The following is an 18,229-nucleotide window of genomic DNA, read 5'->3' on the forward strand; positions in this document are numbered from 1 at the left end:
AAAAGAGAAAAAAAAAGAGTTACAGAACAACGACAAGGAGAAAAACGAAAAAAAAGGGGTTGATGTAAAAAGACTTCTCACGGGTGCCAAGAAAAAAAAAGTAAAGGGAAAAGAAGACTCTGCAAAGAAAAGAAAAGGTAGATTGCGAAATTAAAACAGCGATAGAAGTAATAGGAATAATCTCAAAACAAGCAGAAAAACGAAAACAAAAGACTGATAGATCACACTATTCTTTTCTCTGTCTTTATATTTTTTCCCAGTATTCGCAACCAGTTACAACAGGTACCGATCTCAGCAACTTCTCTACCACCTATTTCCTATCCGTTTTTTTTTTACTGGACTCTATCTCAGTTTCTCTATTGTGTTACAATTATAAAGAAATACCTTGTCAGCTGAGGTATTATGTTTCCCTTTTGAACCTTGCTATGGTTCTTCTCGTATTTCTACTTTCGCGTTTTTTTTTCTGGATAGAGTTTCCTGCCTTTCGGTGTATGTATGTGGAGGGCAAAGGAGGCGTGTTGTAGTTTCTTCTACCACGTACTCTAATCCAACTTGGCTGTCTCTTTCTCTGCTTGTGATATATATATATATATATATATATATATATATATCTTACGGCCTCGTTACCGATCTTTTTTTAAATATTTAGATCTCTTCAGCGGTTGTACTTTCTTTTCCCGTAAAAGAGAACTAGCAACCAAGCAAATACTAAGATAGCAAAACGCCTTCTGCTACCTGCCTTTCTTCCTCCTTTGATGCAGTCTCCTGGAAATGAGGCGAAGTGTGAGTAGTACCTTTCCGTAGCCCGTAGAAGAAGAGTTTTACTCTTTAATTCCTCTTATGATATTCCTTTTGCTGCCCACACTCTGTTTTACACGTATATAGATATATAAAAACCTATATATATCTATATATTCTTCTACAAAGCGTGAATTACCGGTTTTGGAGTTTGCTTCTTCTTTCCTATCCCTAAAAATAATAATAGGAAGACGCTTAGTACACTATTAGGTGATAAAAGAAGAATATAGTGATAAAAATAGAAATAAAGGGGTCACAAATGGAGTAGAAGTTCCAGTCTAAGGGAACCAATGAAAAGGAAACAGCAACAAAAAAAAAGAAAAAAAAAATGCCACAGTTTCATTGCTTCACTTTGCAAACTTAGCAGAGTTCACCAAATATAATTGTATCAACCATAAAATGTGACCTCAGCTATTCCTTTTTCTTTTTGTTCCCTGTATCTGGGATGTCTCTTACTTATCAGGAGGCACCGGCAGTGTCTTCTGTCCAGTCACACTCGTCCGGTGCATCCCTTCTAATTCGCACCAACCCATTACTATCATTATCAGAAGCATCAGCAGCAGCAACAGAAGAACAACTCGGGGTTTTCAGCTTTGTATCCCTGCCATTCACCAGAGTTTGTGCTCCACCTACATGCTTGCTGTTTGGTGGTAGTCTTGGTTCCCATTTTTTTTCCTTTTCCACAATAGGTTGTTGACGTTGTTGTTGTTGAGGTTGTAATGGAGAGGTAGAAAGTCCTAACGCTTTCAGGACCGATGCGGTGTTGTTCGCTGGAAGCCACAGGCCAAGGTGCTCCAGCTGCTGAGGCGTATACTGCCGCAATGCACAAGACTCCGCCGACCAAGTATTATCGTTCGCTGCAACTAAACCATGAGTCTCCCGCAGCACTTCTAACCAGAGTGGATGATGTACAACTCTTTCCATTCCTTCCGATTTTCTGTCCACCTTTTCCTCCACCTTGGGATTTTTGTCGTAAACGGGAATATCAAAAAAATCCAGAAAACCCTTACCTTTTGAGCACTTATCTAGGGCCATAAACTTCGTTGACTGGGGAACACCAGCAGCGACATCTACGCCATCAACTTCCTTAAAAGGCACCGTAGCCTCAAACTGACAATGTAGATGTGCGGCAAACCAGTAACGCGGCCTAGCAGCACGAAGCAAAGGCATTGTGTATGGGTTTCCCAACGCAGCATGACGAATGTCATCTTCGAAAAAAGGTTTGTAACGCAATAGTTGAGCCTCATCACCATATTTAGTAATTCCAACCGGCCAATCATGTGAGAGAAATAAATCTACGCGAGGAAACGCTGCAGCAGAATAGGAAGGTACACTACCACTGCTATTCCCTACCGAAGATGTTGTTGCCTCTTCCTGATGTTGTTCTTTCTTCTCTTGCTTTTGATGCACCTGGACGCTTTCCAGTGCGTGAAGAAATGCCTTTAACTTTTCCACCTCAATGCGCCGCACATGAAAGGCTGAGCGTAAAGCCGTCTCCGATGCATAGTAGGGCATAGGAGGGTACGGCCGTGTGTAATCGTATGCTTTATAAATCCCGCTAATCCCCGCCACTGTGATGCCTCCATCTACGATAACAGCACCGGCATGTCCAATGTAGTAAATATTTGGTGCGAGGAATCCGCCGTACGCCTCCTCGGCAAGCCAGTCGGAGACCTCGTGATTACCGCCAATAAGAAGTGTGAGGTATGGGGCCTGCTGTTCGCGGCGGTAGTAGGCGGCGAAGTCGCCCAGCCGGCGATGGGCCCGTGGAACGGCGATGCCCTGCAGGTCCGCGGCCCCCCGCACGGCCTGGAAGTCCCCGCAGCAGAGAAGAAAGTCAATGCGCCGGCCGGTGGCCGCCTCGTGGGCCGCGCAGGCCTCGTACACCGCGTCCAACTCCCCGTGGCAGCAGCCCACCACCGCGACGTGCGCCGCCCTGCTGGGAGGCGTTGGGGGAATGGGAGTCGTCTCCGTCGTGCCGCCCTTCACCTTGAAGAAGTGGTGCACGAGACTGGCCATCGTCGTAATGGTGATTGTGAGGGAGGGGGATTTCTATACCAATGACTGTAGAGATGAGAAAAAGTGGTGGTGGTGGTGGGACAGAGCGTGAAAATCCACAAAGAAAGAGTGGAAGACAGAGGGCCAAGGATAGAAAAAAGGAAAACAAAAACATGGGGAAAACGTTACAAGAAACCAAAAGAAAAGAGCATATTGCAAAGAAAATAGTGCCCAAGTAGTAGTAATATTTTTTTTTTCATTTCCCCTTTCAACCAAGCTCTTTGGGTCGCATTTCATAGCAGTACGTGATGAAAACTGAAGGCGTAAGCACAGAAGACCCCCTCAGTACGTCGTAAAAACAAGAAACAAAAAAAAAAAAAAATAACAACATGAGCAATTTCTGACGTTGCGACGGTTCCTCTGAAAAGCAATCGGCAGAGAAAAAAAAAAGCATTCAAAAGAATGTTTTTTAGATGCGTATGAACCGCGTTGAGGAAATACTTTTTTTTCTTTGCGATAATGTTTTTAAGTAAGGAACAAAAAAAAATGTGAGTTAGCACATTATTTCTCTTTCTTTCTGTTACAAAAAAAAAGACTTTCCTAGCTTAGAACTTCTTGGTGCCATCTTATTTTACCAATGTGATGAGGTAAGAGTTTTTTTTTTCTTTCGTTCTTTTTTGGAAGTGATGAGGGGGCACCCACCGAAGTTGTGTTTTTCACGAATGACTGGAAAGAAGAAAGAAAGAAAGTTGCTTCCAGATGAACTGGAACCACTGTGGCTCTCTCCTCTTTCACTTCACTTTATAATACACTCCGGCTTGCGACTCGCTTTTCCTCTACACTTCATTTGCAAAATAATAGCATCGATTTCATATCATTTAAAAAATAGCACAAAAACTTCTTCGTAATACTAATAATGGTAATAATAAAAAGAAACAGATATATCGTTTTTTAGAATACTTCTGTAAATCAAGAATTTTTTTCTGGATTTCCCAGCACCACCGCTGAGGGAACAAGTGCATCAATAGAGCCGTCCACTATCAACGACAAATTTAACAGTTCCCTGAGAAGAGCATGCCATGCAGGATACCTTGAAAGAAGTCTGGCATTACCTATAATAAATAAACCGTGCTTCGCTCGGGTTATTGAAACGTTGAGTCGTCTTTCATCAACGACAAATCCTATTCCCTGGTGGTGATTACTGCGCACACAAGAAAGAACGATATATTCCTTCTCTCTGCCTTGAAAAGAATCCACGGTAGCAATCTCAACGCGGTCATACACACTGGCATCAATATTTCCACACCGAGAAAGATAGTTCCTTATGAAACGAGACTGACTATAATAAGGTGTTATAACTCCAATTTCTTCAGGATTTACTTTTCCATCTTTTATGAGTCTTGTTACAATTTTTTCAACTAATGCAGCCTCAGCTCGATTTAGGTATGAACATCCATTTGCTCCAAGTTCTTCAGGTGCTGTTGTGTTATAGAAAAATAATGGTTTTGAGGGTTCTGGCCATGGAAATACCCGCGAGGCATTACGTTCCCTTTCTGTGACGCCATTTTGCAATGTCCCTTCGTAAAAGTAAGAAGAAGGAAAGCTTGACAAAGATGGATGCATACGATATTGCACATCTAGTCGGAGAGCCCTATGACCCATGGACAAAAATCTTTCAAACAAACTACGATGAAGTCCTGCCTTCTCTGCAGCAAGTGATGAAACCACAGGACGCAGTTGACAATGATCTCCGATTAAAATAACTTGTTCTGCTCCAGAAACCAAGGGAATTATAGTTTCTGGTTCGGTTCCTTGTGTGGCTTCGTCAATAAGAACATGCTTAAAATGCATTCCCTTTAACCGTGTATCGCCTGCGCCAACACAAGTACAGCATATAACATCAGCATTTCCGAGAATAAGTTTTTCAATATTTCTCACATTTTTTTTGTATAAATCATAATCATCATCGTTCAAAGATAATTGATTCCTCATCGAATTCAATATATTTTTTACACGACTATCACCAGTCTCTGAATCAATAAAATCTTCGACTTGTTGATCCAATGAAAGATTTTTAATTTTTTCTGACTCTGCAACACGGTAACGTGGTTGTAAGCGCGTTATTTTCAAACCATTCATTGATAACCTTTCAGCAAGGTGATCAACAGCTATATTACTTGGTGCACAAACGAGAATTTGTTCTCGTACAATGTGATGTAAATGTTTCACAATAGTAACACCAGTTGTGGTTTTTCCTGTACCAGGTGGTCCTTGGATAAGAGTCAATGGATTTTCCAAGGCATTTCTTACTGCTATTTCTTGAGATTTATTCAATTTACTTAATGTTTGCGCACTAAGATCACAAGGTACTTTTTGAAAATATTTTTCAGCATCTTCCGTTTGACCGAGAATAGTATGATAAAGATATTCAGAAAGTGGAGGTTTTATATCTACAAACTTACGTAAAGCTGCAGTTTTTCTTAAAGCTGCAATAAGATTTAACTCAAAACGAAAAGTTACTGCAGATACAGCAAGTATCTCTTCCAATGCGGCTTTATCACAAGTCTTTTTAACTTCTGTTTCCAAAATAACATCGTCGTCACCACTTAGAGATTTGCAGATGTCAACAATAATGCCAATTAAGCAATTATCACTTCCTTTTACAGTAATTGAAGCATACTCACCACGACGAAATACAGCATCGGCAACAGGTAATTGTTTTAAATAAAAAAAAAATCTTGTTCCATGCTGTTTTTGTAATAAGCAAGGGACATTTTCAAAAGTATATTCTTTTTTCCTTTCTGAAGCCTTAGCATCCATCCTAATTAGGGCTGTAAATATCTCTAGATATTCCTTACTATTTTCAAATTTGTCTGGAATTTTCGGTGCAGTTTCTGTTACTTCTTCATAATTAGTTACTTTATTTCCCCATTCAAGTTCAATAGCCGTAATATCATGCAAAGTAAGTTTCTTGGTACCTGTTCCACGTACTTTGCAAATCCACGGAAGTAACCTTCGTTCATCAATTAAAGGAAGCCATGATGAAGAATCTAAATTTTGTTCACGCAATGCCCTAGAATGAAGGCATGGTTCTCGGCAAACCAATACAACAACAGATTCTTCCTTTGAAGGCATAAATCCCAAAGAAAAAATATTCTCTGAATGGCAAACGTAACACTTTAAAGTATCGTCACCAAGCATATTCTTTGAATGTAACTGTAATGATTGATGTTTGCTTTTCGCAAGATGCATAATAACATGCGACCCACTGGTACCATAAGCACTATTGCAAAACCATCTGGAACATGTAGTGCACATGGCGATTGAGCTAGGATCATTTTCCCCACAATATGCACAGCTCTCTTTAATGTCCACGGACTCGTTTTTCACTCCCTCATCAGCATCATCGATTGCTTGTTCGGAACAGGAATGTTGGCCATCCAGTGTAAAATCTTTACTTGAAGCAAACGAATCCATGGACTCCTTTTATCAGTAAATAATAATAATAATAATAATAATAATAATAATAATAATAATAATAATAATAATAATAATAATAATAATAATAATAATTAAAAAACAAAAAACGAAGAAAAAAAAACAATAGGGAGCAAATAAATGGTATCAACCAATAAGACACATTAACACCAAAGAAAACAACCACACTATCAGATGTGAAAATTCTTGCTCCGAGATATTTCCTTTTTCATAATCTCCTGGTGAGCAAAACGAAAAAAAAGGTAATCTTTTCTTTTCTTTTTTTTTTGGTGGTGGTGGGGTCTTACAAAAACAACAATTGGGAGTTAAATAAGAGAAAAATACAGGGCTAATTTTCTCACCTTAATCTGTAAAGAGTAACATTACCTACTCGGTGGCATGTATTACTAATATAGTAATATCTTTAATGTCTTCATTTCTGCAATATTACCTCGGGCAACCCAATACATGCATATCAAACAAGCGAAAACAATCATAAAAGAGAGACAAACTATCTGGTTCTGGCTTGATTATACTCGTGCTCAAGTTGCTTTAGAAGAGCAGGAAAGTGCTCTCTCTCGTATTCATCAGGACAGCCGGCACTTAACCATCTAATCATCCCCTCATGGTCTACAAGCATTACGTGGGGAGAAAGATAGTTGCGTAAACTCAATACTGAGTAAAAAGGCTGAAGTAACTTACATCCCACAAATGTAGATGAAGCTGTCAGCAAACCATTTAATTGTGCATCACTGGTTTGAGATTCTGAAGATTGTACAGAAGGAATTAGTGATTGTGCAAAACGACGCACATACAACTTATGTACCCAACGGTATTTGTAGACATCCATGCTTCGAAATGAAACAACATCAATCGCCATAGTGCTCCTAGAAATGCCATGTGAGTCTTCTTTAGAAGAAACACGCAATCCCCCCCTATGACGTTCTAATTTCGACTGGATGTGTCCTTCCCCTTTGATATCTGTATCCGGAAGGTATTGTAATAAAGAGGGATAAATTGTTGCATATGCTAGACGACGCCACTCCAAATCGGCCTGTGCTCCAAGTTTTTGCCCTAATTGAGAATATATAATAACTGCAGGCCGTTTAAATGTTGATGGAGAAAATGATGTCATTTGTGCTGAGTCACTTTCAGAAAAAGAACGAAACATATCAACAGATTTTAAATTATCTCCTTTTTTTTCCCTACGAAGGAAACTACAAAGGGAATTAGTTTTCAATAGATTATCCATTTTTTGTTCCACATCCTTTGTATAACGACAATATTGTCGCATGTTAGCCGCCTTTAATAATGGGAATGACGGTATTAATTGAAAAGGCATAGATTCATGATTTACAAGATTCCTTTTTCGGCTCAGGGTTGCAGGGCCTCGCATAAGCTTACTATTTTGTATGATTTTAAGTTCATTTAAAGCATGTTCATTAAAATATCTTAACATTCGTTCTAACTCATTATCCACTGCAAACTCAATACCATAACGAAAGTACTTAAATACAAGAAAAACATCTCGTGAAAGAATTGGCTTGTCCAAGTCCATACCAACATCCCTAAAGACAAGCATACGTTCTCGCTCTTTTAGTATTTTCTCTTCACGTACTAGTTTACGCGCCTTAGAAGCACTATTGAAGCTAGAGCTACTTGATGCTGTAGAGTTTTCCATTTCATTTAACTTCTGAAGAAACCTATTCGTTGTTACGGGTTTTTGATTATCCTTAACCTTGGCATAGGATTTTTCTTTCGGTTTGTCTAAACCACCTCCCGAAATGTTTTTCGCCTCCATTACGAATGTCTTACCAGAACGACGTGGAGGTGGGGGTGGAATAATTTCATGAGATAGATCTTTCGCCATAGACTCCTTTTCGCGCTGTTGAGCGCGCAAAACAGCTGAGGGACTCATTGTCAGATCATCTAGACCTACTTCACCATCAGGTTCAACACTCAAGTTCCGAGAATTCCCAACATTATGCTTCTCTGGCTTGGATGAAAATAACCGTCGCTGTAAATAGAACAACTGGGGCGTGGAATCAATAGCTACCAAAAACCGCTTTCTTGAGATACCCCAACCAAATACATATCCAGGTAACATATTTATTCTTCTAATGGCGCTCAAATAAATAAACAAGAGTCAAAAAAAGAAAAAGAAAAAAAAAGCAACATGAAAAAAAAAACCTCTAAAAACGGAACAAAATAGACTTGCATGATAGGAGGATTCCTTACTAGAGGAAGACTGCACACATCTCATAAAAAATAAAACGAAAAAACAGATCTCACAGGGTAATCGTAAATATGCACAAAAAAAAGTCAGAAAAAAAAAAGACACACAACTTGTACAATGAAAAATAAAATAACATTGTCAGTATCTCCGAATAAAAAACAAAAAAGTAACCCCAGTTCTTCACATGTATTGTCCAGGATACCCAGGGGGTACCTGTGGGGGATAACATCCTTGCATATCCCCTGGTGGGGGGACCCCACCATAACAATTCATTGGGTCGGGTACTTCTGCAGGAATTTGAAAAGGTTCACCCTGAAATTGGCTCCCTTGATTGTATTCCACACCAAATTGAGGACCCGGTTGATACCCCTCATAATAACCCCCAGGAGGAGGCGCATCCTGAGGGTAACCTTCTTCTTGACCGTACCCACCAACGTTATTTCTTTCACTGGAGATAGCTCTCTTCGATCTTCCTCCCAAGCCTTGCTTTTTCCCACCACCATTAACAGTCTCATGGGCCACCATTACTTCCTTTTCTTTGTTGAAGAATCCTTCAAGATATGAAACGGTAGATCCCCAGGCCATCTTACACTTTGTAGAAAAAGTCATCGTATATATACCCTTTCAGGGGCACCTTGTCCGTACGCTTAAAGTCAACTAATTCTTAGCTTATCTTTAGAACAAGAGAAAAAGAAAACACAATCATTCACAAATCTTTCAATGTTTTAGGCAAAGTACAAAAAAAGGCACTTCAAAAACAAAAAAAACCATTGGGAACAGTAAATCTTTTCTCCATTCCAATTGCTACTTACAACCACGTCAAGCATAAAACTGTTTTCGTATTCTCTGCATGAATGAACTGTTAGTATAAGGAGCAAAGCAAAACAAAAAAAAAAATCCTTCAGACAAAAACCTTTGCCATTAAAATAGAAAGATAAAAATTTTTAAACCTATCTCAGCTACAATAGCACCCACTACTACTCCTAGAAAAAAAAAAAAAGCAAATATTAAAATAGGAGAAATAAACAGAAAAACCAATCACCATTACATTGTGGCGTCCAGAAAACAGAAAAAAAAACAAGAACATCAAAGAAAAAAGCATCTACATAAAAAAAAAAGATACGGTAATGGTAAATAAAAAAGGATTTTTGAGGTGCTTTCTGCCATCCGGAGGCGTGGAAAAATGTGCCAAGCACGAAAAAATACAAAAGCAAGAAATATGAATGCCTGCCTAGTAACACTCTGGCATCACACATATATAGCAACCCCCATCAAAAAAAAAAAAAAAAGCCATATTGAGTGGCTTTGCTCACCAACACTGAGAAAAAACCATTTTTCTAACAAAGGCATGAATTCTTCTCAGAAAACCGAAAAAACACAAGAAAGCGAAAAAAAAAGTAAACTCGGTGTTTTCAGAGACGATTAACTCTCCAGAAAACCACCCAAAATCATTATTGATCTTCACAAGACGGCAAGAGAAAATCTCAGAAAAAGAAAATTTGCAAGTCCTCACTTCCGGGGAAAAAAAAAAAACCATCACAATAATATAAAATCTCTACAAAAAAAAAAGGACAAGAGAACGTTCCACGCCTAGCCTTTTCATAAAAAAAAGAAAAAGGGAAAAGTAAAATACAAAGACATATATATTTAATATATTCTATTTGTTGATAGACATCTCAATATATATATATATATATATCCCTCTGGGTATCAGATGGCGTCCCAACTTCTATTACTATTAAGTTGCCAAAGATAAAAAAAGCGTCAGGAATTTTTTTTTCAGCCTGCCTTCTGCAAAGTGCCAGGGGGATGAAGGCCCGCCGCCACGCAAAGAAACCGAAACCCCCAGAACAATTTTTGCGGCCATGAAAATACAAACAAACCATATTTTCCAACTCCCACCAAACTCAAGAAATACCAGATCGTCCGTTTTGCACCCCACCAAAAAAAAAAAAAATGAGAACAATCAGACGCTGCAAACAGAAACGCCGCTCCGCCATTCCGTTCCCCACTCCCGGCGGCCCGCTCCCCCGCACAGCAGCGGGAAACTTTTGGCAGGGCTCCAGGGGCCGGCTTCCCAGCAACCTTTTAAATTCGCAACCGGCTCTTCAGACCCCGGCGGAGGGGCGATAAATTTCTTCCCGTTCGTTGCCCCGCTGCGCCGGGCCCCGGGGCAGCAGGCGCAGCAGGCGGGCGGTTTCCCCGGACGCGGTTCCCGGGTCCATTTTCCAGAATTCCCGCGCCGTCGTTGTCCGCATTTTTTTTTTCGGAGGGGGTTTCGAGTCATTTTTGGGTTTTGCCCCAGCAGGGCGGTTTCGAGCGAATCGCCGTGTGGAACTGCCGTTTTCGATGGTGGCATCGGTGCGTGGAAGGAAACCGCCTTGTTTTTTAGGCCTTCGGTTGCTCGCAATGTTTACTTTGTAATTCTTCTGTTTCTCTTGCTTTGTTTCTCATTGGTTTGGGGGTTTCTTTTGTATTTATCTTATAGCCGTTCTCAAACGAGAGAAAACGGTCTACGAGAAATATCTACTCCAACTTTTCTTATCCAGAACCTGTCGTCAAGTTTCCCTTTTTATATTTTATTGGCATCAATAAAATCCTATTGGTTTTGTTGCTTATTAAAAACTGGGGTAAACGACTATTCCGTCCTATTTCGTCAGCTATTACGCATTCAAACTCATAACAAGTGATAACGGGATATCGTCTGATGGTGGAGGATGAAATTGGGGTACGGATTCCTGGCTGAGAGTTTTGGGAGAGTTTCTTCGCATTCGTTGCGTTGACTAGTATGCGCGCGAATGCGCCGATACCCGTGTTGAGACATGCGGTGTTGTGTGAGGCCTGATTTGCTCATGCATTGTCTGTTGCATGTGGGGCAAATCAGGGTCGCAAGGTATCTTATGTTCTCGCCCTTGCTTCGGGAGGATTTGGTTGCCCCTTTGGCAGGCATGCCTTCGTCATGGTGAAAATTTCTGCAGTGAATGGCGAGTGAAGGCATGTTGGCGCAGAACTTCTTACACATACCGCACTGAACCTTGCCGCGGTCCTCACGTTCCGGTAGCGACGAGTCTCGCTGACGTTTCTTATTTCTGGGAAACGTTAACTGTATTGATATCGGCAATATCAGAGATCCACGTGGATGTCTATACCTTTTGTGGTGCTGTAGAACTCCTATGTTTACGAAATCCTGTTGAGAAAATTCGAAGCGTATTCATGCTGGCTGTGGGATGAACATTTAGTCAGATGCGTTTTTTATGGCGTCCTCAGGGTAATGTGCTCGAATATAAGCTTTAGGTCCCGTTATAGAGCGCGCTATTATGCTACATTTGCCGCAGGGATATGCTGCTACCTTTGGTGTTAGTTTGTGTAATCTTATGCGCTTCCTTTCTGGAATATGATATTCGGTATTTTGTCAGTGTATTTGGGGTGGCGAGTTATTCCACCCTTTTGGGGAGAAAATGTCCGGTTACATAAATGACAAGCAAAAGGATGCCTTTTACCGTAGAGGTTGGCTGGTTTTATATGCGCCCTTAAAAAAATAAACTATCTCGGTGCTGCAGGCATTTTTTCGTTGGTAAACAAACAGTTGAGGCCATACACTGTCTCAAATGGTTTCAAAGAAAGCTTCACCCGAAATAAAATTGATTCTCTTTTTTGATATTCATTGGCTTTTTTTCTTCATTTTCAATTTTTATACAAGTTATTCTTCATGCAACAAAAGTAAGCCTGCAAATATTGTTTGTCTCCCTACAAATATCAGCCCAAGCGGAGATGCAATCTGCGATACCTAGTCATTGGTAGTTTTTGCAATGCTGCGGTGCAAGCTTTTTTCTTCTAACTATCTACATTGTGTCCCTTTCACTCTAAATCTCTTTTAACCACTATTTCTTTTGACGTATCATTTTAAGTTCAAACAATACTATCACTCCTTGTTATCTAATGGGGAAGTATACAAATCTTAGCACCTTCAGTTAAAACAACAGACTGTTTCTTCTACTCCTTTCTGATACCAAATTACTAATAAAAACAAAAGTATAGAAGAAAATAGAAGTATAAAAATTATATTTGTATATAATAACGCCTCCAAAACACTATGGCTGACAAGCACGCAAACGCTTTCGTTGGGAAGTACGTGCTGACCCGCCTGAACGGCAAGGAGGGTGAAAAGAATCAATGGGATGCCCCGACACTGCAGTTTGAGAGCGAGGGAGACAAGTTGCGTGTATTCGCAAACGTGGCGAACTCAATGAACGGGCTTCTGAGTTATGAAAACGGTAAGCTGACTGGAATGCTAATGTCAACTCGAAAGATGGGACCCCCTTTTCTGATGGATGTGGAGCGTGCCCTTTTTCAGGGCTTTGAGGGCGGGATGCATGTGACACGTGAGGGTGGTGCATTAAAGCTGTCCCACGGCAATGACACTCTGGAGTTCACTGTGGACGAGAGTGCACTTTTACGCCGGTAGCTGGCGTCTGCGTACTAGGGGGAAAAGGGGGAAAGGCAATCTTTTATTTTGTTCGATGTTTTTTTTTTTACCACTTTTTGCGGCAGGCATGCTTTTTGTTGTTATTTTGAGCAATTGTTTGTAGTCAATATTTTGTATGTTTATATTTATTTGTTACGGTTGTTGTCTCTGTATTGAGGTTGTCTTAGTCTATGTGGATTTTTTTTTGTTTTTTCACTTTTTAATATATATATATATTTGTAAATACCAAGGGCGTTCTGATGGCCGAGCTCACTGGGCCAACTGAAGAGGTTGATGGGGAAGGAAGCAAGGATTGTGATGATGTGAGGGCCTATGCGCGTGTCATGTACAATGAGGCATGTAGTATACAGAAGCTGTTGCATGAGTGTACTGAAAAAACAAAGATGCTGGAGAAAGATGTGACGGGTTTTGTGCAGCGTGATGCTGCTGAGGATGATGCGCTTCATAAAATTGTGGTTGGCGTTTGGAACGCAGAGATGAAGGCGCTTCAGAGTGTCCGGTATGTGAGGTTTTCTCAAGACCATACCGAAAGGGATAATGAGAGGGATTCGGGTGAAACGAGAGGGTGCCTATCCTTGAGTGCGAAAGAGAGTCGGCTGTGTTCAATCGATTGCTTTGCCCTATTGTGCGATGGAAGGCCAGATGCTTTTTTGAGTCTCAAAGAGTATGCCGATGTGTGTGATGTGCTTTTGGGGTGGCGCCCACCTAAAAAGGCCACTCGAGTGCAATTCGACTTGCTTTGTGACTGCATTCTTCGCAGCGTGCCACATCCTTTTTCGTGTGTGCTGTTTGTGAATGGGTTTTTGTATACACCTTGGGGAGCGTCTGATTGTAGAGATTTCACAGAGGGGGAAATTGATATGATAGTGGGTTGCGATGAGGGGACCAGGGCAGAGGATATTCTCATGCGCTGGCTTGATGCCGTTCTTATGCGTTCTCTACTGAGTGACGAACGCCTGCAGCTGCTATGGAATGCGGCTGGTGAGGCAGAGGGGAATGAGCTTGGTCTGCTGGGTGATGGTTGCGATGTGCTGACAATCGTTGATCACACCCGTTTGCAGCGTTCTGCCTTTTTCCGTGGGTTTTTCTTCTCTGGAGAGCTGCGGGGGGTGGAATCTATTGGTCCACATGCCAACCTGCTGTCCTCCTTGTTTGGGGCTTGTGGGGTCCATTCCCAACAGGAGATGGAGAGACGTATTGTTGACGTCTTTGAAGGCCTGAGTGAACAGAGAGGAAAGCCTCTTTGTGTGTGCAAAAATGTTGTGGTGCTGCTTGCTGTACAAATTAATGGGGATGGGGTTACTTCTTTGAACGTAGGCGAGTCTTCATTGCTGAGGTTTGTGGTGCTCGACATTCGCCCTCTCTCGCCAAACCTTCCGTTCTCGTGGCATTTCACGTGGGGTGAGGTGTGTGCGCTGGGACAGCTTTACACCACAAATGGGACGGAACATCACGCGTTGTCCCTTCCTGTCTTCAAGGCAGTACGTGTCGCTGTGGCCTCTCTGGACCCATATGATGCTCATTCTTGCAAGGTATTCCCTGTGATTAATGATCGCATTCGAGGGATTCGGCGACGGCGCAACGTTGTTGCGGCCCCCGTGAAATCCACTTCCGCTTCTGCTGCTGCCCTTGCCGGTGCTGCTGTTGCAGCAGCTGCCGTTGTAGTTGTTTTGGCCTTTGCAGGAAGACCTCTTCTTGGATTCCACTACTCGTGGTTGAGTACTGTGGGAGGTGTGATTTCACACCGATGAGCCTGTGTGCTCTTCTCGTTTTGTTGGTCGTTATGTAAATGTTGCGATGTGTATTTCATGGGATTTTTTTTGGCTGGTTTTTGAGCGAGTATTTTTTTGCTCCAACTATTTTACAAGAGATGTGATGACTGGGCTCTAATAGCTTGAATATCCTTTGTGACCTACTTTTCTGTTTCTCTAATACCTTGTACCTTTAGTGGAGATAGAGGAGTTCATAATGGAAGCGTTTGATTTTTTCGGGAATTACCATCTAGATCGCCTCAAAAGCGAGCCGTGTGCGACAAGGGCCACCCTTGTGCTGAAGAAAGGCGTTGAATGTGTCGAAGCAATTGCCAGGGTCGCGAACACGTTGCGAGGCTCATTACAGTTCGAGAAGGGTAAACTGAGTGGACCCCTCATGTCTACGATGATGATGGGGAGCGACGAGCAGATGAAGATAGAGACGGCCCTTTCAGAGGGATTCAAGACCGGATTTTCAGTGCACTTGGCTGATTACACGCTGACGTTGACGACAGAGCAAAACACCCTCGTCTTTGTGCGTGACGTTTGTGTGGAGATGCTTTTTGGCGAGTACATGCTCAGTGCATACAACGGAGAGCATGTATCTCTTGACAGTTTGAAGCTGGTCCTTGTCCCCAGTGGTAAAGGCTGCGTATCTGTGATCGCCCAGTTCACGAACTCACTTCGGGGTGAGCTGACTCTTGATGATGGTATGCTGAAGGGTGCAGTCGCCTCTACGATGAATGACGTGGGGGGTAGGATGAAGGAGATGGAGGAGAGGTTCCGCGCGGGAATGGAGAACGGCATGCAAGTGTCTCTCGATGGGAAGGATCTCACCCTAAAAGATGATCACAGTGTCTTCCTGTATTTGCGCTTGCTGGTGCCAGGCGATATCGCTGGGGAGTACGTGTTGAAGAACCTCAATGGCACCCCTGTGGAATCGGATGGCCAAATAACACTCCTTCTTTCCCATGATTCATCTGCGGATGGGATAGATGTATTTGGAAAGGTATCGAAACTCTGCGTGGGTGGGTGAAGGGGACCCTGCGAGGCAGAGATGCTTGAGGATAGCGCTGACTAGCGGCTTCAATACTGGGTTTCTCTGCAGCGTTGACGCCGGAGAGCTGACGCTGACGTGCGGCGGTACCACGCTCGTGTACACGAAGGTGGCTGTTGTACCATACGAGAATGGAAAACAACGTACCTGGGTGAAAATGTGGCGCAGTGCTTCAGGCCACGGCAACGGTCTAATGTTTCGCATAATCAACGCGGGAGAGAAAGTGGGCGTTCTACAATGACACGAAGTACAGGATGCGCATTAAGGTGGTGTTTGGCACTCGCTCAACACAGAGATGTTCGTTGTAGGAGCTGTACAGGTGCACTGGTACAAGTGCTGCCATTCGCTGCAGAACGTGTGGCCTAAAAGAGGCACAGCCTCTGTGAAGAATGGGGAAAGGAGGGAGAGTAGGAGTATGGTGCTTGTTGCTAATGTGCGTGGATTTGCTACCTCTGTTGATTGTGCTGCTTCTCACTTTTTTTCTCTTGCTTGTATCTTTACACTTCACGTAAAGCTTGGGAGACCATGCCCAACGCGCTGTGAAACGGTGTGATCACACCTGGTCTCTTTTGCTTTCTTATTTAATGGGATGCCCACGCGATACTGTCACCCCTGTTTGGAGGGTGAAAAGATTGGGATGCCCAAACATTGCAACGGAGACTTGGCGTGTATTCTAGCTGAAATGCTAACGTCAACTCCAAAGTTATGAAAACGGACGCTGACTGGAATGCTAATGTACATTAAAAATTCTGATGGATGTGGACCGTCTTTTTCAGGGCTTTGAGGGCGGGATGCATGTGACACGGGAGATTAATTAAGCTGTCCCACGGCAATGACACTCTGGAGTTCACTGTGGACGGCAGAAGAGGTTGATGGGGAAGGAAGCAAGGATTGTGATGATGTGAGGGCCTATGCGCGTGTCATGTACAATGAGGCATGTAGTATACAGAAGCTGTTGCATGAGTGTACTGAAAAAACAAAGATGCTGGAGAAAGATGTGACGGGTTTTTTGCAGCGTGATGCTGCTGAGGATGATGCGCTTCATAAAATTGTGGTTGGCGTTTGGAACGCAGAGATGAAGGCGCTTCAGTGTTTTCGGTATGTGTCTCAAGACCATACCGAAAGGGATAATGAGAGGGATTCGGGTGAAACGAGAGGGTGCCTATCCTTGAGTGCGAAAGAGAGTCGGCTGTGTTCAATCGATTGCTTTGCCCTATTGTGCGATGGAAGGCCAGATGCTTTTTGAGTCTCAAAGAGTATGCCGATGTGTGTGATGTGCTTTTGGGGTGGCGCCCACCTAAAAAGGCCACTCGAGTGCAATTCGACTTGCTTTGTGACTGCATTCTTCGCAGCGTGCCACATCCTTTTTCGTGTGTGCTGTTTGTGAATGGGTTTTTGTATACACCTTGGGGAGCGTCTGATTGTAGAGATTTCACAGAGGGGGAAATTGATATGATAGTGGGTTGCGATGAGGGGACCAGGGCAGAGGATATTCTCATGCGCTGGCTTGATGCCGTTCTTATGCGTTCTCTACTGAGTGACGAACGCCTGCAGCTGCTATGGAATGCGGCTGGTGAGGCAGAGGGGAATGAGCTTGGTCTGCTGGGTGATGGTTGCGATGTGCTGACAATCGTTGATCACACCCGTTTGCAGCGTTCTGCCTTTTTCCGTGGGTTTTTCTTCTCTGGAGAGCTGCGGGGGGTGGAATCTATTGGTCCACATGCCAACCTGCTGTCCTCCTTGTTTGGGGCTTGTGGGGTCCATTCCCAACAGGAGATGGAGAGACGTATTGTTGACGTCTTTGAAGGCCTGAGTGAACAGAGAGGAAAGCCTCTTTGTGTGTGCAAAAATGTTGTGGTGCTGCTTGCTGTACAAATTAATGGGGATGGGGTTACTTCTTTGAACGTAGGCGAGTCTTCATTGCTGAGGTTTGTGGTGCTCGACATTCGCCCTCTCTCGCCAAACCTTCCGTTCTCGTGGCATTTCACGTGGGGTGAGGTGTGTGCGCTGGGACAGCTTTACACCACAAATGGGACGGAACATCACGCGTTGTCCCTTCCTGTCTTCAAGGCAGTACGTGTCGCTGTGGTCTCTCTGGACCCATATGATGCTCATTCTTGCAAGGTATTCCCTGTGATTAATGATCGCATTCGAGGGATTCGGCGACGGCGCAACGTTGTTGCGGCCCCCGTGAAATCCACTTCCGCTTCTGCTGCTGCCCTTGCCGGTGCTGCTGTTGCAGCAGCTGCCGTTGTAGTTGTTTTGGCCTTTGCAGGAAGACCTCTTCTTGGATTCCACTACTCGTGGTTGAGTACTGTGGGAGGTGTGATTTCACACCGATGAGCCTGTGTGCTCTTCTCGTTTTGTTGGTCGTTATGTAAATGTTGCGATGTGTATTTCATGGGATTTTTTTTTGGCTGGTTTTT

General features: G+C 42.9%; 9 protein-coding genes across 9 annotated transcripts; 4 read left to right on the plus strand and 5 right to left on the minus strand.

Moving 5' to 3' along the window:
- Nucleotides 1-1,257: 1,257 nt before the first annotated feature.
- On the minus strand, nt 1,258-2,817 carry LSM04_006115 (Calcineurin-like phosphoesterase domain; the record flags this gene model as incomplete). Its single annotated transcript, XM_067337734.1, has 1 exon — nt 1,258-2,817. One exon carries the CDS (start codon nt 2,815-2,817, stop codon nt 1,258-1,260), a length of 1,560 nt encoding a protein of 519 aa, XP_067192908.1.
- A 948-nt stretch (nt 2,818-3,765) lies between these two features.
- LSM04_000643 (DNA2/NAM7 helicase) lies at nt 3,766-6,273 on the minus strand (the record flags this gene model as incomplete). Its single annotated transcript, XM_067337735.1, has 1 exon — nt 3,766-6,273. One exon carries the CDS (start codon nt 6,271-6,273, stop codon nt 3,766-3,768), a length of 2,508 nt encoding a protein of 835 aa, XP_067192812.1.
- Nucleotides 6,274-6,784: 511 nt separating this feature from the next.
- On the minus strand, nt 6,785-8,380 carry LSM04_004908 (uncharacterized protein; the record flags this gene model as incomplete). The annotated part of the gene is made up of 1 exon (XM_067337736.1): nt 6,785-8,380. One exon carries the CDS (start codon nt 8,378-8,380, stop codon nt 6,785-6,787), a length of 1,596 nt encoding a protein of 531 aa, XP_067192889.1.
- Nucleotides 8,381-8,689: 309 nt separating this feature from the next.
- LSM04_001469 (uncharacterized protein) lies at nt 8,690-9,118 on the minus strand (the record flags this gene model as incomplete). The annotated part of the gene is made up of 1 exon (XM_067337738.1): nt 8,690-9,118. The coding sequence occupies one exon, from the start codon at nt 9,116-9,118 to the stop codon at nt 8,690-8,692; it is 429 nt and encodes a 142-aa protein (XP_067192824.1).
- Nucleotides 9,119-10,288: 1,170 nt separating this feature from the next.
- LSM04_009750 (uncharacterized protein) lies at nt 10,289-10,767 on the minus strand (the record flags this gene model as incomplete). Its single annotated transcript, XM_067337739.1, has 2 exons — nt 10,289-10,582; nt 10,624-10,767. The coding sequence occupies 2 exons, from the start codon at nt 10,765-10,767 to the stop codon at nt 10,289-10,291; spliced, it is 438 nt and encodes a 145-aa protein (XP_067192986.1).
- Nucleotides 10,768-12,602: 1,835 nt separating this feature from the next.
- On the plus strand, nt 12,603-12,974 carry LSM04_002316 (protein of unknown function DUF306; the record flags this gene model as incomplete). The annotated part of the gene is made up of 1 exon (XM_067337740.1): nt 12,603-12,974. The coding sequence occupies one exon, from the start codon at nt 12,603-12,605 to the stop codon at nt 12,972-12,974; it is 372 nt and encodes a 123-aa protein (XP_067192836.1).
- Nucleotides 12,975-13,234: 260 nt separating this feature from the next.
- LSM04_008336 (uncharacterized protein) lies at nt 13,235-14,746 on the plus strand (the record flags this gene model as incomplete). The annotated part of the gene is made up of 1 exon (XM_067337741.1): nt 13,235-14,746. The coding sequence occupies one exon, from the start codon at nt 13,235-13,237 to the stop codon at nt 14,744-14,746; it is 1,512 nt and encodes a 503-aa protein (XP_067192960.1).
- A 217-nt stretch (nt 14,747-14,963) lies between these two features.
- Nucleotides 14,964-16,169, plus strand: LSM04_008992 (protein of unknown function DUF306; the record flags this gene model as incomplete). Its single annotated transcript, XM_067337742.1, has 2 exons — nt 14,964-15,774; nt 15,871-16,169. 2 exons carry the CDS (start codon nt 14,964-14,966, stop codon nt 16,167-16,169), a joined length of 1,110 nt encoding a protein of 369 aa, XP_067192973.1.
- Nucleotides 16,170-16,635: 466 nt separating this feature from the next.
- Nucleotides 16,636-18,146, plus strand: LSM04_007368 (uncharacterized protein; the record flags this gene model as incomplete). The annotated part of the gene is made up of 2 exons (XM_067337743.1): nt 16,636-16,907; nt 17,051-18,146. The coding sequence occupies 2 exons, from the start codon at nt 16,636-16,638 to the stop codon at nt 18,144-18,146; spliced, it is 1,368 nt and encodes a 455-aa protein (XP_067192935.1).
- Between the last annotated feature and the right edge of the window lie 83 nt (nt 18,147-18,229).

This window comes from Trypanosoma melophagium (assembly GCF_022059095.1).
Source record: "Trypanosoma melophagium isolate St. Kilda chromosome Unknown ctg19segment0, whole genome shotgun sequence".
NCBI lineage: Eukaryota > Euglenozoa > Kinetoplastea > Trypanosomatida > Trypanosomatidae > Trypanosoma > Trypanosoma melophagium.